This window comes from Alternaria ethzedia (assembly GCF_023757985.1).
Source record: "Alternaria ethzedia strain BMP 0044 chromosome Unknown scaffold_48, whole genome shotgun sequence".
In the NCBI taxonomy this organism is placed as follows: Eukaryota; Fungi; Ascomycota; class Dothideomycetes; order Pleosporales; family Pleosporaceae; genus Alternaria; species Alternaria ethzedia.
The window spans coordinates 143,274-165,341 of record NW_026056241.1 but is presented as its reverse complement, the minus strand read 5'-3'; the positions used below and the strand labels follow the sequence as shown (position 1 = coordinate 165,341).

Sequence of the window (22,068 nt, the reverse complement as noted above, 5' to 3'; positions counted from 1 at the left end):
CCACAATGATAAAGGCGTAGTAATTGGAAGAGAGAGACCCGGATATCGGCGACCAACTCCAAGTATCTGAAGCCGCCAAGACATGACAACCATAACGCAGCGGTGTACTCCGCTGCCGTCTGTCATCCGTCATCCACACATACACATACATACACGCGAGGTGCTGAGAAAGCGATATGCACACCGATAACCAACATAATTTGCTCTCTACCTCGGCGCATGTCTACACGCTAACAGGCTGTCGGGTTCGTGTAAGCTCTACAACGCTTGGCTATAGAGTAGGAAAACGCATGGAAGTACCGCCTAGAACTGCCGCTTGAGCGACCCGAGAAACCATATGCAGGTACTGCCCGGTTGAGTAACAATGCATCCGAGCCGAGGAGCTGAACCCGGTCAGCTCAACTAAGCAACCGTCTCCCTTGCGTATATCAGAGAGACCAATAGTTGGCTAAACGCGACCATCGAGATTCACGCATGAAAGTCGCGTATTAAGCGTATCCGAATCCGAGAAACGTGGTTCCCGGTAAACAGGTTCGAAAGCAACAACAAACGCCTCACTTTCTCTCCCACGTAGGGCGGACTCGCCGAGCTCCGCGGATTCATGCAGCTGGCGACAGATTGGGACATTGGGTAGTCGCGAAACCCCATGGATGCGTCTTGTTGGTGTTGTTGTGGTGGGTGTACGGCCGTAGTACTTCATCCAACCCCCCTGCCCGTCACGGCACTCCCGACGCCTCACGCCTGCGTTATCGACCCAGGGCGTCGGTAGCGGGGGGCACCGCTCATTCCGGGTCAAAGGATGTAGATCCGTCCCCATTCGAAAACACGTGCATATGCCCATGACAAGCCTGAACAAGAACTTGAAAACCTGGAATTCGTGTTGCTGATCACTGACCTCGAGGTCGCTACGAAGGATTACAGCCAGGGATAGGCGAAAGCGTATGTGCGTGTCGATCATGTTCCTCTCTCTCGATGTCGTGCAGCAAGGGCGCGGTAGCTACATACAACGGTGGGCGAGTGGGTTTCGAAAGGACACGGTGACGAGAGGGTTCGGAGTCCGCGGGATGAGGATGCGAGGATCGGGCTTGGTGGTGACTGGCTCAATAAGGGTTGCTGGACTTGTCGGCCCAGAGGTCTTTCCAGAATTGGCGGAACCCATACTGCTTCTCGCGGCGCTCATCTCGCACGCGGACTGGCCCTCCAATGATGTTGTCGAGCACGCTCTTCTGGCCGGAGCTCTGCCAACTATCTGCTTTCTTGGGCGGTTTGCGTACGCGTTCGAGGATGGCCCCGGCGAGCTGGGGCGCGACGTCGGCGAAGCAGGAGTTCAGCTCGCGCTGCAGATTGTAGTAGGGTCGTTTAGCTAGCTCGGGTGCGAGGAGGTTGTAGCTGCGCGCCTTGTCATTGAGGTCCTTGATGGCGACTTTCCAGTAGCCGCCTTCGATACGCTCCCAATCTGGGTCGCGGAAAGGGTACGGTGCTGGTGCGACTGTTGGTTCGGGAGCTTGAACAGGTACTTCCATGGTTTCCGTGGTTGTTTCTGTTACGGTAGCTGCTGCTGGGTCTTGCGTTACAGCTTCTGGGGAGGCATCAAATGTAACCTTTTTTGCTACGACTTGTTCCGTGACTACTGGCTCCGCGTTGGGCCCTTCATCTGAGTCTACCTTCAGTCCTCCAGACAAGGTAATTTGTGACATGTGCCCGTCATCGTCAACAGTGGTGAGGGTCTCTTGTTGTTTCCTTCTCAGAGGGTTGGCAATCAGCTCTGCCTTTGCGAATGCCTCAGCTGTCTTGATTTGGTCCAGTAGCGATCCGCCCTTGCTGGCTATCACGCGCGCAGCATGCCTCTTCCAGTCCGCCCGTAGTCGAGTTCTGAACTTGTTTGCTGCCGAAGTGAGCTCTTGCTGCTTTTCGATCCACGGCGGTACGATCTCTTGCTTTTGTATAATTTTATTCATAAAGTATTCGGTCGTGTCGATGAAGGGGCTCGATGCGTTGTAGTCTCTTTCGATGTTGGCCTGCTTTCCGCGCGGGATGTTCTTGAACTGGCCACGAGCGATGGCATCTTCGATTCTCTTGTTCGCAAGAGATGCGATGCCTTGGATAGAGCCAGGGACAATGGTACGCGCACCTGGTTCGAAGCGGTCTTTGAGGTCTTGCAACCGCTTCTCTCGGTCGAAAGCCTCTATACTCTCGTCTTCGTTGATGGCAGCGTAGACGGTACTCCTGTCGCGTGCGTTGGCCAATCTCACGCCACGCCCCTCCTTGCTCCGAGCATGTCCGGTATCAATGGACTGGGGTATAGGAACGCCTGGCATCTTGGCTGGTCGCCCGAGTCGCAGCGGCTTATGGGCGTCGTTCAGCATGCGCAGGCTCGCATCGTGGATGGACTCGGTGCCGGTCCAGGCTTCTGTTGTGGCAAGCTCGCGTGTGTGGCGGGAGGCGAAGGCGGGCAGCTCTGCTTCAGACGATTTGAAGTTTGCAGATGCGATTCGCTGTTCGAGCTGCGCCTTGAGGTCTGCACTGAAGCCTGCCTCTTCCACAGCTTTGACGGCGCCATGTCCTCCCGACTCCAGCGCGTCTTCACTCATTTCTCGCATGCGTCGCGTGAATGCGCCTTCCTCCTTTTCGGCCTCCGCGCCTAGTCCATGGCCATTGTTTCCTGCATCTTCCTGCTCCTGTTTGCCGTCATCCTCGTCTTTGCGCTGTGTTGCCGTCTGCCCGTATCGCCTCAGAGGCCCTGCCGGCGCAGGTCGGGATGGAACGAAGACATTGGATCTTCGATTCGTGCGCAAACAGCGTGCGCAGATGTACTGTCTCGGAAATGCAAATGCGGGCATACAGGAGAGTCGGCGAAGGGAGATGGGGTGTCGGAGGAGTGGCGGCGTCGAATTCTTAGGAATGGCCATCTCCCACGTCATGACCTCCAGGTTTAGCGCGAGTCTTATCGATAGCAACCGGCCGAGGCTCCATCAAGACACCAACACGCCTTACACTCAGACTGCATGCATACACTGTCATGACTTTATAACTGACACCTAATGGTACATTAAGACAGGGGTATATGCTCAAGAGAAGCCAACCATCAATAATTAGCCACCCGCACCACCTTCAGCAACATTCACCAGCAAATCCAACAAAGTATGTCTCTTTTCCTTCTCACTTTTGATCATACACATCGCAGTAGCCACAAACACCTGATACAATCTACTCCTCTTCATGCGCAAGAGCCTCGCGCTTTCCGTCTTTTCCTCTTCCGTCCCGTCCTCACTCCGAGCGAGCATATCTGGCGCACATTCATCAACCAAACGCAAGATAACAGCATCGAAGAACTCCAAAGTACCACTCTTCCTACTCGCAACAGACGACGTGTATACCCCCAAACACACCTCACCTTGCTGCTCTTTTATCCCTTCGGTGGCAGGTAGGCTGGCAACTAGCTTTAGGTGATTGAACCGCAACAAGACACCACACGTACGAGATTCTCGGACTGTGCCTGTTCCTTTCCAGAAGAAGTCAATACCTGCATAGTGGAAGTAATAGCATCTCGTTTGGCGCGACAGAGGGTTCTTCCACCGTAGATACACCACTTCGTCGGCTGTCGCAGGTTCTTCTAACTTGCCATTCGTCGTCGTAATCACATCGGGATCCTGCCCTTCGCCCGTCTTACGAATGGCTTTGACGGAGTGAACGTATTCCTTCCCCGTCTCACCCCACAACCTCCACGTCCGCACTTTGTACCCTTTGAGTTTGTGGTGATCGCCTTTCAGCGCTTTTTTGTCGCCGCCGTTGTGGCGCCATGGTACCACGCCGCGGGGGTCGAGTGTGTCGGGTGTCGATGGGAGGAGCTGGAGCTTGTACTCTTTCCAGAAACAGCCTTCGTGTATCAAGATAGCTGGCTGCCCGGTGTCTTTACTGCTGCCAGTGTAAAGTACGTGAGGCGGCACGTGGAAGGCGAGGTATGGTCGGTGCAGGAAGAAAGCATTATCCTCTGGTTCTACACCAGGTAGTCCAGCGTCTTGACGCTCTTTCTTCTCCTTGCGTAGAGCCTTTTGTTCTTTGATTGTCGGGCCGGATCTTCGTTCGAATGCAGGAACGGAAATTGGTGTGATGCTTTTATAACACTTACGTTTCTCGTAGATATGGAAGATCGACTTCGCCTCGGTGCTAGGTGGTAGTTCGAGGTCGTCTTCCATAGGCAGGCGAGTAACCACAACACCTTCAGCCCGGGTTATGGACGTTGTATTGATTGTAGTGCCCTGATCATGTCAACATCTGTCATGAGAGAGGCTGTCGGTATCAGCACACATACCTTCGTACCGTCCGCTCCGCCAAGCCTGATTGTACCAGTGTCATCTGACTCTATGACAGTCGTCATAGCTCTTCCTCGCGATGTTCATCTTCCTATAGATGGAGCCTGGCATGTGAATCTGGCTAGCCACTCCCTATATGTGGTGGTTTTGATGGTCACCAGATGATGCGCGGGTGTCGCGCCAAGCACTGTTGTGGAGGCTGAGCCGCTCGCATTGCTCGTGTTGATGCCGGCTGCTACATCGTCCAATTGAAACCTTGTGCCATCTGTATGAGATAGTACGTGATGGTTCGATTGGCCACCGTTTTGCTAAGAAGTTGTGTAAGCACATGCAAACTGCTGAGGCAGACTTGAGGCAGAGTTCACACAAACCCGCCCAGGCGCAACACTTCTCAATCGCATGCGTCGTGCACAGAAGTCTTGCGCATGATAGTGTGATACTTTTGTACTTTCCCGATAATGCAGTATGCCATTCCATGCTATTTACTGACTCTCAAGCACCCTCTTCGCACCGTCACTGATGCGCTTGACCTCCTCGTGTCCCTTCTTCACCACCTCCTCCATCTTCTTCTTCGCCTTTTGCAGGTCGTCCGGCAGCACATCGCGATTCAGCTCAAATTTCCTCAGCTTCTTGTTGTGTTCCTGACGCCCTTGCTGTATCAGCTTGTCTGCTCGCTCAGAAGCTTTGACGGCCGACTCAACGGCTGCGCGACGCGATTCTCCCGTTGGCGGTGGGAGCGGGACTTGGATCGTGAGTGGGTTGGAGGGTTCGGGTGTGAGGGGTGTGAGCGAGTGCGGTGAGGCGGCGATGGCACTTGTGACGTGCTTGACGTGCTGTGTAGTGTTAGAACACCTGGAGTTGTTGTAGTAGCGGCTTGACCTACCGTGTCTTCCCCACATATGACATTGAACATTCTCCCTCTAGGCACAACCTGTGCGATATCTCCCAGTCTCACGGTCTCTTTGTTTCCTGCCGTGCCCAATTGCACTTTCAAGTTCTCCACGATTTCAGGGTTCGTCTTTCCTCCACTGCGCAATTGGCTGAGATCGTGCGTAAGCTTCTCTAGGGCCTTGAGGATCTGTGCCTCCAAGCCCGAGACATCGTAGGCTTCGTCGGTAGGTGTGAGCGGACCCGGGTTGCTGACGGGTGGTGCGGAATCGGTTCGCGCATGGGCTTTGTTCGCTTTACCGGCCTTCTTCTGCAATTGCGTGCTTAGAGAAAAGCTCCGGATGGCGTGTGACGAGCATTGTGGTGTTGGTCGCAATATAGGCCTGGGTGGTGTGAGTGGAGGGGTTTGCGCAAACCAGCGATTGAAGCTTACAGACTGCGGCTCCGCGCCTCAATTGACCTCGAAGACACGCATAACGGGCTTGAGCTAAGACGTAGTGCGGCACGTGGTATGGCGGTACGGGACATGATTGCTGGTATATGAGGATGATGGCTTGCTGGTACAGCTGTTTACGCGGGCGGAGGCACGGACAATCTTCCGCACGCGACAGGGACGTCATCGCGTTCCCGAACATAATCACTAGTCAAGCACCCATCCATGGATCGACTACACGTAACTTTCGGTTCTGACTTTCGGTCCTGACTTCCATCCCCGCATTGCTGACAAGCAGATTCCTGGTTCAGATCATTGCTTATCATCAAAGGCTAATTACAAGAATAGATCACGGCATGTCTCTGGGAGGCATTTCGACAGGCCTGTCACCCGTCAAAGGATCCCGATACCAGTTTTCCTCCGGGTCATCCAAGCATTCCCCTACTCTCACCAGCTTGTATCCATGCGCCCGTGCGTTGTCAATCATAAACTGTGTGTATCTATGCACGGTACCTTCGTGGGTGTCGTGCGCCAGGCCCAACCAGGCCCGAACCCCGTTGCGGTTCTTGCCCTTGATCTTCTCCATGAAGTTCTCTTCCGTGTAGGTGTAGTTACCTGCCCAGTCTCGTCCATCAAGGTCGGCTGCAGTCTTTCGGCACAGTCAGTTAGGTCCTTCACACTGCTCTCTGCAAACTCACCACATGGTAGCCGAGCTCTCCCATTTCGGCCTGGCATTCAGGGCCGCAGATGTTGAAGGGCGGGCGCATGTAGGTCGGGAAAAAGCCTAGGATGTCGTTGAGGACGATCTCTGCTTTTATCTGTTCGTCTCTGCGCTGGTGCGGAGTCATCTTGTCCAGGTCCTTGTGGCCCCAGGTATGCCCCGCAATTTGGTGTCCTTCCTTGTATATCCTTCTAATCAGCGCAGACCTCTCGTCGAACTTGTGGGCTATCAGCTCCCAGTACAGATTGATTGTTCTGATATAGAACGTCGCTTTGACGCCGTTGGCCTTCAGGATGTCCAGCAAATCCGCTGTCCACTCCCGCGGGCCATCATCGTACGTGAGGGCAAGCGTATCTTCCACTTTGCAATTGAAGATCTTCGTTCCATAGGGAACATCTCCCAGCTTCGGTCGAGGCGTATCTGATGTATTGAATCCTGGAGGCCATTGGGTGCCATCGCAAGCTAACCCATAGTCCCAAAGACACGCATGTTGACCAGCAAAGTTTGGATGTGTCATGCGAATGCCCTATTCGAAACGATGAGTAAGACGGCAGTTGATGTATCAAGATCTCAACTACTCACGTCTTTCGAGCAGCAACGGCTACACTCAGGTTGCTGAACTCCTGGTCCACATCTTCCGTAGTTGATAGTCTCAACGTTGGCGAGTGGATTTATCACCGGGCATACATTGCCTAATGGAGTGTAGTAGAATGGATGGTAAGCCCCCAATGCACTATTCATGATGGTTTGGATATCTGGATGACTGATGCGGCGCTGTCCAGCTTTTCTACATCCGTTCCGATCATAGCAAGGCCGTAAGCCGGTTGCACAAGGTTCCCTCACGTCTGTTCGCCGCGTGTTTGAGTTTCCATCGGTAGTAGTGCAACATCTCACCGCTCACATCCGAACCTCAGGGGCCAATGCCCCAAAGCGCCGGTATGGACTAAATAAACGCCCGTTAGGCCCGATCTCCAATTGTGCAGACAAAATTAGCCGGTCTTGACTTGGGTACCGAATGCGAAGACCGGACGATCACTTCCTCGGGCCGATTACGAAAGATGGCGTGTATTACCATTAAGTAGGCGAAAACCGTAATGTACAGAACATGGCCAGCCAAACAACCAATAGAGCCACTTTGCGAATGCGACTGAAGATGTGTCGACCTCTGACGCCCGCGTCAGCTATCATCGGTTCCAGACTTCAATCCGCACATCTGCCAAGGTTTCCAGAACTGTGTAGTCTAAGCCAGGTTGTTTCGCCGCGACAACGATGGCGTCAAACGATCTCAAGACGTCGGGCTTCCAAGAACCTTCTTCCAATCTTGATACTTCGGGTATCGCCTCCTGGTTAACCAGAGGATCACAAAACATGAGATCTACCTCGCCAGACTGTCGCATGTAATTCAGCAACTGCAGGCCTGGCGAGTGTGACAGGTCCGACTGCCCGGGCTTGAAACCGACTCCGGCGACGAGAAGCCTAGGGCGGTGTGTCGAACCATGTTTTTTATGGCACTCGTCCATCATGGTTGCGAGAAGCTGGCTGGCGATGCGCGACGGCCGCGACATCATCTTCTCGTGCGCTTGTTGTAGGAGCGGAAGATTGCATGTCGACATGAAGTAGATCGGGTTAACCGGGATGCAATGACCCCCAATTCCCAACGACGGGTACATCGGCAGATACCCAAAGGGTTTACTGGCGGCTGTGCGTGCCACTTCGAAGGGGTCGATCCCCAGTCCCTGACAAGCGTCTGACATCTCGTTGGCGTACGCAATGGCTATCGTCCTTTGGCAATTCTCGTACAATTTTGACATTTCCGCGACTTCGGGTTTGCTGACAGGGATCACAGTATCAAAGACCGTCTCATACAATCGTACAATGGCATCCAGCGAGCCCGGAACAATGTCGTCGAGCCCCGAGACGACCTTTGGTATTGATCTAGGCGGCGGCTCAATTCGGCCTGGGTCGATCCTCTGGTAGGTGTCAGCCAGTCCTCGTTCTTTCGGACGAAAAGATCATCTTACCTCTGGTGACATCCCCGCAAGGATGCCGCGGGATCCGGCCAGCGGCCCAAGGAGAGCTCTTGTCATGCCGACGGCGACGGTACTTTCTATGACTACTATCGATTTGCTGGTTGCGTAGCGTTGCAGCATGTCTATCGCGTTGCGGACATGTGATGAGTCTACTTGCCCGCTCAATCCCAGGGTGGTCGGTACGCAGACGAGAAAGTGTGCCGCGTCCTTCAAATCCCTCTCATCGGTCGAGAATTTGACATTGTCTCTCTGTGAGTGCTTCGATCGCAATCGTTCTATCCGGGAAACCGAGACGTCGTATCCGATAACCTGGTAAGCGGAAGAGAAGACTTCCATGAGATGTTCGCCAACATATCCCACTCCGATGATCGCAACAACGGCATTCTGATCGTGTTTCTCCATGGGAATGTCGTAATCCGGTGATGATCCGTGGTCGTACAAATTGTGATGTACGAAATGACAAGCTCAGTAATCGAGAAGTGCCGGAGACGACATGGTTTAGGGACGAGGTATATATTTGAACTCGCTAAATTACTCCTATCTTGATACTCTACTGAACGCACAATCCCACTGAGACATGACCGTATTGCGATGGCAAAATTTCATCCGGTATTGATACACTAGCAGCGAGTCTCGCTACGCGCCAAGTCTTAGCTTCGGTGCTACCAAGTATTCCGAAGCGGTCCGTATGTTTGGACTCACCGGTGTACCTCCGAACTAATGCGTGTTCAGCATGAAAAATCGCCACAAAAATGTGTTTTAGGAAAGCCACGCACGCAGGCACAAGATGTTGCGCCGCCTGGAGGTACCTCGGTGATCAGCCCTGTCACCGTCCCTGGCGTCCCTGCGTTACACCGCCTGAAACTGTATCGCCTAGCCGGCGTTCTAGAGATTAACCAGACTTCCAATGTGGATATGCTTAGTTTGACGCTCGTACCCTGACACTTGACCCTCAATTCGAGAAAAGGTACATGGCGTTTTTACAACATACTAGAATAGCATCTTTCGCTCCTGCAGCACTCGCCGTTCACCACATCACGACGCAGGAATCCCTATCTTTCCCCCATGAAGATGGATGTCCTCAATACCGCGAGCTCGGGCGCTCAGATTGCTGGCAATCTCAAGAAACGATCGCGCTTTTTCTCCTCCAAGGTTTTGAGCAGCGCTATCGAACATCTTCCAGATGTCAATACGGATCGTCTCAGGATTGAGAAATATGTCATATGGGCCATCTTAATACCATTCAAGTAAGTGAATCAATGCCATCACTCCTCAGTGCGCAAGACACGGGTTGCTAATAGATCTACTCAGCCTTTTCATAATGTACATGTTCGCAAACTGGGCAAAGTATTCCTGGGTCCTCTTCCCAAACCTAATTCTTCGAGCCGTTGTGGATATGATCGAAATCACCATGGTCATCCATGCCCTCATCCGAAAGCGATTGAACCCGCCTAAGATCACGATCCCCGCAACACCGGAGAGCTTGGTCTACCTGCTTTGCTGCTACAACGAGTCGTATGAAGAGATGATGAATTCGCTGGTTTCGCTGGCGGAGCAGCAGTCTCTGGATGATCACAAGAAGGCTATTGTCGTAGTTTGCGATGGTCGTGTTAGCTGCAAGGGCATGACCAAGACGACATCCGCCCATCTCAAAGAAGATATTGTTGAGCGCCCGACTAGCACTTTCATGAATGAAGCATATACGGCCTGGGACGACGGCCCAATGGACATTGAAATCATCAAGGGTGAATTCCGAGGGCTTCCAATCATCTGCGTTATCAAGAACGAGAACCGCGGCAAACGAGATGGCATCATTCTCATCCGGACGTTCCTGAACAAATTTAATCAGCGCAAGGCAAACCCCGATTTGAAGATGATCTCGCCCAAGCTCTTCGCCGAGCTCTCAGGCTTCCTCGAGACCCAATCCATCCAGAAAGTGGATTACGCTATGGGAATAGACGCAGACACCCGATTCGACACCAAATGCGTTCGCAACCTGATGCAGACCGCAAGAGAAGGCGAAGAGATCGTGGGAGTAACCGGCTACATCCGACCAGACCCGATTGCTTTGGGAGGTTGGACAATTTCGTATCTCTATCAGAACGCCGAGTACATGGTTGGCCAGCACCGGCGTCGCCTGCGCCAGAGTCTCACAAGTGGAAAGGTGACGTGCCTGCCTGGCTGCTGTCAACTACTGCGAGTCTGCGAGGAGACAATGGGCGACTTCATCCTGGGGAAATTTGGATACTATCCCAAGGCTTCCGATGGTCTGTTTCGAACCGTCCGTTCCATGATGAGCGAGGACAGAGATCACGTCTGTCTCGTCATTGCACACTACGCCCACGTCCGGACGCGTGTGAACCTCAGTGCGCGGGCGTACACTACGGCACCGACTACGCCTTCGGTCTTTGTCAGTCAACGCCGTAGATGGACGCTGGGGCCGCTCACAAGCGACAGTCTCCTCCTCAGTCGCAGATCGACGGGCTGGATGGAGAGAGCTTCTGCTTTGGCTTCCTTGACGCATTGGGTGCAGAACCCAGCGCTTCTCATCTCGAGATTCTTCCGTACGTACCACTCTGGCTGTAATGACTGAACTTCTGCTAACATAAGATTAATAGGTGACCTGGACGATCGGACCATATTTTACATCGTTGCTTTCGAGTACTACCGACGCGTCTTCGACTTGCTGGTCACCCTCATATCGTGCGATTCGTTCATCGATGTCGTCCAGACGGTCATTGGCTGCGTTGCCTATACCTGGTCCGCGGCCTACGTCAACGTCTGCACGCAGTTCTACACGCTGTGGAGGATGGACGATTTCCGGTGGGGCAAGACGCGCATAGCGGTCGCGGGCAAAGAAGAAAAGACGCACACGGGGTAGAAACAAGGCTTCCTGGAGAATGCAAATGGGGGAGATGTGAGAGGTTGGGCAGTTTCTTTGTTCCTTCTGCTAAAGGGTTCTCGGCCCCTGGCTTAGTTTGAGCGCCAGCGCTTGCAGCCAATCGGGTCATAGATCGTACGTCACCCTCCGTAATGTAATCATAGATATAGAAACGACTTTTAGAGAAACTTTCGACATCTGCATGCGTGTTTCATGGCTTTTTCTGCTTTGCTGTACTTTTGATGCAACCTCGTTGGCGTGACAGGTTGGTGGAAGGTTCGGATGAGATCATGCCGGGCATATGAGATCTTGGAACAACCTCTTTGTTCCTTTTGCGACAGTATGACATCTTTCCTCATTGCCATGGCTTACATTGTTGCCAGGCACGGTATTGATCGCCCCTTCGTTGCCGTCCTCCGTCGTACAGTTAGTGTGCTTACACCGATCGCTCCTTGCAGTTCGCCCAACACAGATACTACGCGCGAGGTTCGCTGACTGCTCGCCCTCAGGTAGTGGAAGTCAAGTTGACCGCTACTGCAGTAGCTCTTATGAATGCGCGCCCAAATGTACTACTATGTACTACTTGAAATGAGGCTCAACAGACCTTGGCGTCGAGTCAGCGTAAGGTTTTCGCATTCGTCTCAGGCAGATGAAGGCAGCCCTGTCAACCACAGCCACGCCTGACATCACCGCCGATCAACAACGCATCACACCAACAACACCCGGCTCCGCCTATTTGCTCCGTCGCGCAATAAGACGTCTGCGCAACCTAGACTTGGTGCGCAGCATGTTTGTCAGAATTTAGAGCGGCGGCACGTCCGTCGCGATGGCAATGCGATCATGTGCTCCGTATTTCCGTGGCCAGCGCGAGAGGCTTACTGCGGCCAGCAGCCCTGAAAGCCTCGCTGTGCCCACCCAGCCCAACCGCCTTGTTGCCGGTCCCGCCACATTGGAAGGGCGGCAGAGGTTTGTATGAACGTTACATTTTGCTATAACGTCTACCCGAAAGCCGGTTCTGCCACTCTATGTAAGGCAGCAATACCCCGGGTTTCTTTCACGCCTCTTGCTGCCACTCACCCGTCTTCTCGCCCACGATCGGCCCCACTTTGTCGACGCGCTCTCACTTCATACGCGACTTGAGCGAAGTCGCCTTACATGGCTCCGGACTCGGCTTCGCTCTGATCTGAGAATTGACAAGAAACAACAATGGCACCACTCAGCACCATGGACATGCTGGCCATGGCGAAGCGATTCCCCGGAACGGCTACGACGCGTACCTCGCCACCAAACAGGGAGAGTATGACGACCGAGGGCGGCTTTCTCGAGGCATGGGCTCAAGGATATAATGTCGGCGCTCTGATCATCCTCATCTTGATCGTCTTCTGCAACTACCGCTCTGGCATGTGGCTTCACAAGCTTATTCTACTTGAGGTGAGTCTCGCTGCTGCTCCGAAGGCGAATCATTCCGCTTCATTATAATACCAATTACTAACCCACTCAGCTTGTTCTTGCCATATGGCACGGCACCTTCATCTTCGTTGACGACCCAAAATATGGCTGGTACCTCAGCGCGACTGCAACCCTACTCTTCATATCATATTTCCTCCACAACGTCGTCTCGTGGCTCAAGATCCGGCCTTTCTTACCACTCTGGGGATCTCGTTTCTTCATAATCTCGCTTATATGTGTTCAACCCTTCTGGGTAGCCGAGGCGTGGTCGAACTTTGCCTACTTCAATCAGCTTGCAAACGGCTCCAATATTAACCCTCGCATGAGGCCGTGGGAGGCTCTCCTCCGCGATCCTTGGTGGATCTTTACAACATGGAAGCTGATACATGCCATCAAGAAGACCTACGCCTTCAGTCTGTGGACTCTTGTCGGTATCAACAGGAGGTTTGGTGTCATGCTGGCATGCATGCTACTCTCCATCGTCTTCCTGCTTACCGACGTTGCCGTCAGCGCTGCGAAAGTCACAGCCAGTAGCGGCATCAACCCATACTGGCGGTTCGCCCTCGTCTTCAAGTGCGCATCCGATACCATCTTCCTCGACGATTTTAAATCTGTCCTAGACGATATCGTCGCCCGCAAATTCACCTCCGGCGATGACTCAGGGCGCCGCCGTTCGATAACCGGCATCAGCCGCCCGAAGAGCTCCCGCTCAACTTCCCGTAATGACGAGTTCATCGAATGCAGCAACCTTGAGCGACCCGACATGCCGTCACACGGTTTTCAGCCCAAGATGACGGCACGGTCGAAATATCGCTCAGCTTTCTCCAAGAACCACAACGTACCAGAGGTTCCGACCATCCATATACAACATGCTGAAACCGAACAGCCACGGAGCCCAAGTCAGGACAGCTGCGATAGTCAAGGCCCTGTGTTGCCAAGGCCGGCGCATACAGTGTATCGCAACCCGGAGTTGCGGGCGAGCGAAAGCGATGGTAGCTTGCTCATCGGCAGGCTCGTCTGAAGAGTTCGAGGTCTGCGGGACAGGAAAACACACATTGGGTGTTCTTATGAACATCATCATACCTTTCGACAGCGAACGAGGTGTCGCGTTCCCCACCAACCCAATCAGGCATGCTCTTGGGTATTCAAAAGTTCTTGAAAGCTTTGGATCTTCGAGCACTTATATGCATGATGCACTTCCTGTTTTTGGAGCGAGTGATGGCACAAAGTAAGTCTCAATTAGCTCATTCTGACATGAACGCAGCTAACACTTCTTACTAGAAGCACAACACACAGCACACCTGCAGGTCTCAGCATTGACTGGGTGGCGCGCTGGGCGCGATAATGAATGATGCCCGTGAAAACGACGGCAAAAGCGATAAGAAGACGGAAGATGGAAGAGACATGGCGTTCTGAAGCGATGATTTGCATGATACCCTGACACGATTCTATTTACACACACCACGACGGTAATTTCACAATACATATTTCTTAATCATATCTATACAGTCTTTCCTCTCCTTTCGTAAACGTACTTGGAGGCATTCCGCTTACACCCATGATCGGTGCTAAGACATTCGGTACTAAATGATTGGTCTTACATGAGCCAAGCGCTGGCTTGCTGCTGTGGTAGGGCAGAGTCGGGGAACACAAACGCCTACTTCAGCTTTTTATCTGCTCACCGGAGGGAATGGAAACCCTCCGCGGGTGGCTTGGCACATCGGAACGGATGCCAAAACTTCCTCGGCGGGTTTGCCAAAGGAACTCGCACGCCATTTTGCTTGAAAGGGGCTTTCTCTAGGCACGAACGGGTGTTTCCGCGGAGTCTGACCCTTGGAGCGTTATATCAGCCCGGGTAATGCTGCGTGGACGAGAAGAAAGAGATGTCACGCGCGGAGCATGACCACATAAAGATAATCATGGTGCTTTTGCCACCTTTCTGACACATTCGCTTCGATATCCCAGAACAGACTTTGTATTTACCAGTCCGCTGTAACATAACGATCAAGTAACTCTACCAACCATGTCGTCGTCAACAGCCCCCTCCAGCACTCCTACCACACCAGCATGCATCACCGCCATCCCCGATTCGAACGGCCACGTCCCACCCTACGCCTGCAACGCGCTCTACCAATACAACCCCTCCCTCGCCGCCGCTATAGTCTTCACCCTCCTCTTCGGCCTCCTCACAGTCGCACACATCGGTCTCGCAGTCCTCCACCACAAACGCTTCTGCTGGGTGCTCATAACCGGCGCAATCTGGGAGTTTGTGTCCTTCATACTCCGTGCGCTTGGTACGCGCAACCAGCAAAACGAAGCGTTGGTCATCTTGTCTACACTGCTATTCCTGTTGGCGCCACTGTGGATCAACGCTTTCGTGTATATGACTGCGGGCAGGCTGGTGTACTTCCTGCATCCGCGGAAGAAGCTATGGCGTATCGAAGCTGTGAAGATAGGACGCTGGTTCGTGGGACTTGATATCTTCAGTTTCATTGTTCAGGCTGCGGGTGGGGTGATGATGAACCCACAGGCTGGTGCGAAGACCAATGGGTACGGGAAGAATGTGTATATGGTTGGTGTGGGTGTGCAGCAGGTTTTCATTTTGATGTTTTTGGCGTTGATTGTTAGGTTTCATCTGGATATGCTGAGAGTGGAGCGCCAAGGTCGGGAGGATACGGAGAGTGACCGAAGGGCAGGTACGGTGCGTTGGAAGTTGCTGACGTATACGCTGTATGCTGTCCTTGTGCTCATCACGACGCGTATCATCTTTCGGTTGATCGAGTTCTCGGCTGGAGTCAAGGGTGCGACGAACGTTCTCGTTGGCACGGAGGGGTATGTGTTGGGATTGGATGCTGTACCGATGGTGCTGGCTCTGGTGTTGCTGGCAGCGGTACATCCTGGTATCGTCTTGAAAGGGTCTGGAAGCGAATTTCCGTCGCGCAAGGAGAGGAAGGCGGCCAAGAAGGCCGAGAAAGAATCGCGCAAGACTGGTAATTACTTGCTCGAAAGTACCAAGAGTGGCCCTGTAGTGGAAGAGAGTATGCGTATGGATCGGGGGGCAAGTCACGGTGTGTGAGTGGGTTGAACAAACCTTTGTAAACGGTAAGGCGCCACAGAATCACTAACATTTTCTACGGCATATTTGGAACACACCTGGATTCTGCGGCAACATGTGTACTTGTAAAGACGATTAATAATTAATAATTATTCTACCAGATCTTAAGGGAATGAATAGACCTCGTGACGCACGTGGCCCATTGCCAAAAGCGATGTATTGCATGGGAAAGAGCCTCTGAAACACGCTCTTGCAGTATTCGTCAGTTTCCATGCAGCCTCAACCAACTTCATCAAATCTCCCAGTTGATGGGATGCCGACCGGTAGTGCTTTCTGCTGGTTCGATAAGATCTTCAGATATCCATTCCATCTCCCTTGATCTCCGCAAGGGTTCTGATTTCATCAGAGCAGCGCGAGTGATGTGGCTTGACAAGCCGAGTACCAATGGATTTGCCGTCGACCATGCGTTAACTTCTTCTAGCGAATCACTTGTACTGAACATGTGGACATCATCTGACATATCCACGTTGTCTAGATATATTCGAATCGTGGGTGCGCCAGGTACTCTCCAGATATCGTCAATCCAGTGCGCCTGTGGTATCTCACCAACAAGCCATTCAGTACTTCTGAACCAAGCTTCCAGGACAACAGGTGCGAATCTTTGCAGTGCGTCGAGAAGCTCAGAAACGCGTACACCTTGATCGTTTCTGATCCTAAACAGAAGTGTATTACGGCCGTTCGGATGCGTTTTCCAAAAGTCGTCATGGTAAATGCCTAAAGCTCGGCAGGGTGGTGACGTGACGTGCATAGACCCAAGGGCATCCAGCAGGGCTTTGTTCGAGAGGAGAGGGTTGAGCAGAAGTGTTTGCGGGCTTGCCGCTGCCCTCAAGCAGATCTCCCATCTACCGAGACGATGCTTGCTCTGGTGTTCTTCCGCGAAGAGAGCTTCAAGGTATGGGTTCACCTCGAACTGGCTCAGGTCCAACCAGTATATATCTGTCTCACGAGATACACGTACTCGGTAATTCCAAGGAAAGGCATCGCTGGGTTGGGTACTGTCTAGACGATTGAGGGTCTCAGACAAGGGACCGGGGAGGTCGCGCCTCTGAGCACACTTGGCGGGGAAGTATAGAGCCCCGCTTCCTTTCCCGCCCCACTTCTCGTAGACACGTTCGAAATCCAATTCAAATCTTTTCATCTCATCAGAACTGGGCTGGAGAGGTGCCATGACGTCTTCATCGATAAGCTTTCCGTGCTCTGCCGGCATGCAAAGCGGTGATGCCCGGAATGGGACAGCGGTATTGCAACTGCTGATAACGGCCATTGCGCTTCTGTGCCAGCCCTTTGATACGCGCAACGCGCGGATTTGCGCCACAGGTCCAGCGAAATGAAGTATGGCGTCTAGTAACTCGGGGATCCGGAACATCCGATGTTCTGTACTGGTATAGCCTCTAACACTAAGCTCCAAACAGGGAAGAGTGTCTTGTGTGTTTGATACCGTGCAGCGGTAGCTGGATATACGTGTCTTCACCTGCCGTTCGACCTGCTGTCTCCATGCTTCGACTGCTGAACGCTCTGTACAAGAGTAGGGTGGCTCTACCTTCGGGCGCTTGTTCCAGATGTCGAAAAGGTCGTGCAGTTCATTTTCGGTTGCTATATTCGAGGAATGGGAGGCCTTAGGGTTGTGGTATTGTCCGTAGAGTGACCGAAGTAATAGCATTCGAGGTTCTTTACTCCATGCGAGTGCCCCCTCTGGTGTAGAGCGGTAACGGTGTAAATCAGCCATATCGTTGAGGGTATGTGAACTTGCAGTCGGGACGCGGCGGTGTTATCTTATGTACAGGCCAGGTATGCAAGCTCAGTACATCTGTCCTTCGTGTGTTCCACGGTCGCTGGTACCGTCGATGAACACCCGGGCCCGATGGGTGCCTTGACGCTAACCAGAAAGCAGCTAGCGTTTCAACAAACTTCCCGAGACCAGCCTCCCATCTTCTAGATGGCTCAGCACCTTGTACAAGGAAAAACCTAAACACGTACCTCCTAGGAGTCTACATTGCTGTGGGGAATGTGTAAGCTTCAACTTTTATACTAATGTATACGGCAGAGCACCTGTTCAATATTTTTCTTTGTATGACGTGTCAGCCCTTTTCACGGCACGACGTCACGGCCTCGAACTTGTCAACGCTTTCACTTTCATAACACGTTGCAGTTGACGCGCAAACTGCGAGCTTGGGTTATAATTGCGTTTCAAGAGGCACACATGTATGCTATTGTCTCAGTGGACACAGGACTGATGAACCGTGCGAAGACGCAACCTCAAGGTTCCCGCTGCATCTCGGAGGGAAGCTTGACGACAGTCATTTGCAGATTTGTGAGTCTTCTTTAAGTTATCTGTTGATATCCACAGCCTATGACGACAAAAGACCTTTGTAAGTACTACCTTCCAGCTGTATTGCTAAACGCTAACGCCTCTCCTAAAGATATCCAACGAATTCTAAATTCATGCATATCAAAGTAGACTCCACTGAGACCCATCTCTCTCTGTGAGGGCTGCACGCAATGTTTTGGTTGATAGATGCCGGTCGCCTACTGTGATGTGGAATAATTGTCCTGAACCATGGTAGGCAGGCGATACACACTGTTCTGGCCAATGCGACAAGCTCATAATGTAATTCCAAGAGATTTATATCCTCAAGCCAGCGCACCCGCGCTTGTTCAGACCATTCTACCTTGGTAGCAATCACAGATAATCGATGCGACAACCGTGCACTACTTCACTTCGATTGCTCCATTTCGAGAAAGTGCGACCAGCGACAATTCTCACTCTCACCTTGTCACATACCACCCGCCTTGAAACTGAACTGAACCCCCCGTGACTTATAACACACTCGCGAATACTTCAGCTTTCTCAGATCCAAAATGACAGTCTTCGCAAGCAAAGAGATGTTCAACAGCCTGGGTCTCGAGCAGGTCCAACAGTCGCACGCGCACGCATCGCAAGATTGCACCATCTGCCGCCATCCTCTTGCCCTTCACCCTACGAAGAGTAAGCCCGCGGAGTCCAAGCTTCACCGTGCTGTACGAATCGCCGCCTGCGGCCACATCGTCGGTCAACAATGCCTAGACGCCTGGCTCGAAGTCGGTAACACATGTCCAACATGCAAGCGCCTCCTCTTCGAACCTACTGGCGATCCTATCACACAGCAAGACATCAACAACATTCTGCGCACCTTGGGCCCGGATTACGGTGAAGACGCGATCATGGCCGTCGTGGCGCGACGCGTCGCCCGCCAGGAACACGAGCATGCGCGAATGAGACAGGCGCACGAGATTGAGCTGGAGAGGATGAAGGCCGAGGAGACGGAGGCTAGGAATGGTGCGTTCACAATGTCCAACGACGATTTTCTGGACAGCGATGAGGACATGAATTTCGAAGAGGAGGAGGAGGATGACGATGAGGACTTCGAGGCCGAGGAAGATGACTCAGACTTGAGCTAGCACTTTCTACTGAGTTGATGGAAAGAGAAGGTCAGCATGTGCGCGTAGCTAAGGCAGTCTTCGCGAAGTGATCGAAGGTTTATGAGTGATTGAGTGATTGAGTGCCTCCGATTACATCTGGAATTACTCTGGGGGGAGCACGCACGTGGTGAATAGCTGTGATGTCTTGACCACAGTGGTCTATCTATCTGAAGCTACTGTGTACCTTCGGGGCCTTCTAAGACGTCGGGATACAGGAAAGTACACTTTGATGTATTCGTCAAATGTAACCATCGTCGCTCAAACTCTGTGCCGATCTTCGCCCGCTCACTTACTCTCCACCCTTAAGTTCGTCCACATCATACCCGTGACCGGCACCTTAGCCACTGCAAATCCGATCAGTACCTTGACCTGCAGGTTATACGCCTCACCAAACACCTGCCTCACACGCTCCAACGTTTCCGGTGAAAGAGTCTGCACTAACTCCGTCCTTTCTAGCAGGCTCTCGGCAAGCTCCAAGGGTAGGATGTCGGTCAGATGGGAGCGAATGTAGGGTGTGGAGATAGATGTAACGATAGCGATACCGACTAGACCGCCCAGGGTGCGGAACTGCGATGTAGCTGCTGAGCCAACGGCTGGTAGTCGTTAGTAAACGAAAACCTTGAACACATGCGTGTGAATGTTGTCGGTAGCTTACCCAAATCCCTCTTATCCATCGCGTACGGCACAAGTAGGATGAGTCCCGAGTTGACAAGACCAGTTCCCGTTCCGGCAATGATCTGGAACGCATACTGACTAGCATCGATATGCGACGAAGTATCGATCTGCGACAGCAACGCAATACCGAGAATCTCCATCAAGGAGCCACCGAGAATGATCCAGCATGGCGGTATCCTGGGCTTGCCCATCATCGCACCAGCGATACCACTGCCAAAGGGTACGAAAGCGCCGTATGTGAGGAGTCGGGCTGCGGCGGCAAGGGGAGAGAGGCCGTTGACCGTGATAAAACGTTGGGGGATCTGCGCAATGCATACGAACATGACCGTGCCGGAGAGATAGGTATTTCTGCATGTCTACATCAGAATGACGCATGATGAGGATACAAAGTTGTGGACTTACATGATCATGCCGAGCTGTATGCGGCTCTGACAGAAGCGCCACGGAAAGACGGGCTCGGGGTTGGTGCGACGCTGTGTTATGTACCATTGCCATGTGAAGAACGCGACGGCGAAAGGCGCGGAAACGACGAGTAGAGGAAGGACTTTGTTGGAAGACCACGCATAGTTCAGCGACGCTTGCTGGAGACCTGTAGCGAGTAACACGAGAGTGCCGAGCATCAACGTCGCTCCAAGGAAGTCAAGTCGACTGAGGGAATGCTTCGAGAAGATCGGGTGTGTCTGCTGCGCAGCTGGCTCGTTGAACAGCGTTCTCGGAAGTGTGAAGCAAAGTGATACAGCAGTAAGAACTCCGACAGGAACGCTACACCAATGTTAGTACGTTGACGAGTATTCTTCAATGACGTGTACATACTTCAAAAGGAAGATCCAGCGCCAGCTACCATGCAGGGTGATGCCGCCACCAAGAAGCGGCCCCGTAATCAGACTGAGTGCGAGCACCATACTAACACCTGCCATGTACTTTGGCAACTTGCCCGGTGGCGCAATCTCCATGAACATGAGTTGAGTGAGTGCGTATACACCGCAGCCGCCGATACCCTGACACCATCGAAACATGATGAGCTGGATGAGTGTCTGACTAGCTCCGCAAAGCGCCGAGAAGATGGTGAAGATAAGTAGCGAAGCGATGAGGGTGTATTTCCGTCCTGCAATGTCTGAGAGCTTTGCCCAGATCATCTGGAGACCTTGGACAGGATTAGCGAAGTGGTCTGTCTGTGAGGGTAAGGAAGTGCTTACTGCAGTAGGTCAACATATATGCCGTGAAAAGCCATGAGCTCTTCTCATAGCCACCCAGTTCGTCGGTGATGTCCACAATGGCAGTGCTGATGACGGTCGATTCGAGAGTAACGAGGAAGATCGAGATCGTGAGACCAGCATTGATCAGGTAGAGCTTCAGGCCTGTGGTGTACTTCGATTCATCAGTCGCTACCACCGGCTCAGCTTCATCGGGGGCGGAAGTATTTGTCGACGCCTTCTCGGCACTCGAGTTATCCAGTACGGCATCGTCCTTAGGAGTAGAAGACATGGTCATGCTTTGGCAACGAAAGTGTGGAATTGAGGTGCGGTGAGTGAAACAGAGCGAGAGAGAAGTGCAGGAGTGAAAGCGCAAGAGATTTCGCTAAGGGTCCAGAGAGGCAGGCGCGTTGTTCGTCGCTGCTGTTGCTAGGTGACCAAGGAAAGTGCGAACCACAAAGTCAGGTACGACTTGCATAGCTTCTGTGGAAATGTGTGAGGTGAAAAGGATAATGGAATTATAAGAGTGCTTCAACAAGGGGCTGACAACTGTGCCACGTATTGTATGCAAGCATGGCGTTTCCCTTGCTCTTTCGATAAGACTGTGCCATTCACTGGCCGTGAAAACGCGGTTCTCCATCTGCGTACGGCGAAGAGTACTATTCGAGTATTGACAGCCCGACGATGTAACAAGTTATGCCTCCCATTTGCCGTGCCATGGCGCGAGTCTATAGTAAGTAAGCTGATTATACCGGGGACGCGGTATCACATAACGCCGCAATCAAACGGGGTTTTGGTTTCGGCCCCATGCATAAGCGAGCAGGATCAAAATCCCCATATGTGAGGCTGTTCTCGGTATGCCCGAATTCGTGCAGATAGTAAGTACGTTAGCTCTTAGTTAAGCTGTGGGT

At 52.6% G+C, this 22,068-nt stretch overlaps 8 protein-coding genes across 8 annotated transcripts; 4 read left to right on the top strand and 4 right to left on the bottom strand.

Moving 5' to 3' along the window:
• Positions 1-1,100: 1,100 nt before the first annotated feature.
• J4E87_010445 (uncharacterized protein) lies at positions 1,101-2,921 on the bottom strand (the record flags this gene model as incomplete). The annotated part of the gene is made up of 2 exons (XM_049382019.1): positions 1,101-2,778; positions 2,917-2,921. The coding sequence occupies 2 exons, from the start codon at positions 2,919-2,921 to the stop codon at positions 1,101-1,103; spliced, it is 1,683 nt and encodes a 560-aa protein (XP_049228290.1).
• A 485-nt stretch (positions 2,922-3,406) lies between these two features.
• Positions 3,407-5,560, bottom strand: J4E87_010444 (uncharacterized protein; the record flags this gene model as incomplete). Its single annotated transcript, XM_049382018.1, has 6 exons — positions 3,407-3,429; positions 3,479-4,259; positions 4,313-4,356; positions 4,804-5,146; positions 5,197-5,511; positions 5,555-5,560. The coding sequence occupies 6 exons, from the start codon at positions 5,558-5,560 to the stop codon at positions 3,407-3,409; spliced, it is 1,512 nt and encodes a 503-aa protein (XP_049228289.1).
• Positions 5,561-5,983: 423 nt separating this feature from the next.
• On the bottom strand, positions 5,984-8,787 carry J4E87_010443 (uncharacterized protein; the record flags this gene model as incomplete). The annotated part of the gene is made up of 5 exons (XM_049382017.1): positions 5,984-6,283; positions 6,333-6,881; positions 7,735-7,831; positions 8,156-8,325; positions 8,377-8,787. The coding sequence occupies 5 exons, from the start codon at positions 8,785-8,787 to the stop codon at positions 5,984-5,986; spliced, it is 1,527 nt and encodes a 508-aa protein (XP_049228288.1).
• A 663-nt stretch (positions 8,788-9,450) lies between these two features.
• On the top strand, positions 9,451-11,266 carry J4E87_010442 (uncharacterized protein; the record flags this gene model as incomplete). The annotated part of the gene is made up of 3 exons (XM_049382016.1): positions 9,451-9,632; positions 9,697-10,949; positions 11,004-11,266. The coding sequence occupies 3 exons, from the start codon at positions 9,451-9,453 to the stop codon at positions 11,264-11,266; spliced, it is 1,698 nt and encodes a 565-aa protein (XP_049228287.1).
• Positions 11,267-12,472: 1,206 nt separating this feature from the next.
• On the top strand, positions 12,473-13,736 carry J4E87_010441 (uncharacterized protein; the record flags this gene model as incomplete). Its single annotated transcript, XM_049382015.1, has 2 exons — positions 12,473-12,697; positions 12,768-13,736. 2 exons carry the CDS (start codon positions 12,473-12,475, stop codon positions 13,734-13,736), a joined length of 1,194 nt encoding a protein of 397 aa, XP_049228286.1.
• Positions 13,737-14,738: 1,002 nt separating this feature from the next.
• On the top strand, positions 14,739-15,791 carry J4E87_010440 (uncharacterized protein; the record flags this gene model as incomplete). Its single annotated transcript, XM_049382014.1, has 1 exon — positions 14,739-15,791. The coding sequence occupies one exon, from the start codon at positions 14,739-14,741 to the stop codon at positions 15,789-15,791; it is 1,053 nt and encodes a 350-aa protein (XP_049228285.1).
• A 2,898-nt stretch (positions 15,792-18,689) lies between these two features.
• J4E87_010439 (uncharacterized protein) lies at positions 18,690-19,268 on the top strand (the record flags this gene model as incomplete). The annotated part of the gene is made up of 1 exon (XM_049382013.1): positions 18,690-19,268. One exon carries the CDS (start codon positions 18,690-18,692, stop codon positions 19,266-19,268), a length of 579 nt encoding a protein of 192 aa, XP_049228284.1.
• A 306-nt stretch (positions 19,269-19,574) lies between these two features.
• On the bottom strand, positions 19,575-21,449 carry J4E87_010438 (uncharacterized protein; the record flags this gene model as incomplete). The annotated part of the gene is made up of 5 exons (XM_049382012.1): positions 19,575-19,882; positions 19,945-20,312; positions 20,367-20,726; positions 20,778-21,108; positions 21,161-21,449. 5 exons carry the CDS (start codon positions 21,447-21,449, stop codon positions 19,575-19,577), a joined length of 1,656 nt encoding a protein of 551 aa, XP_049228283.1.
• Between the last annotated feature and the right edge of the window lie 619 nt (positions 21,450-22,068).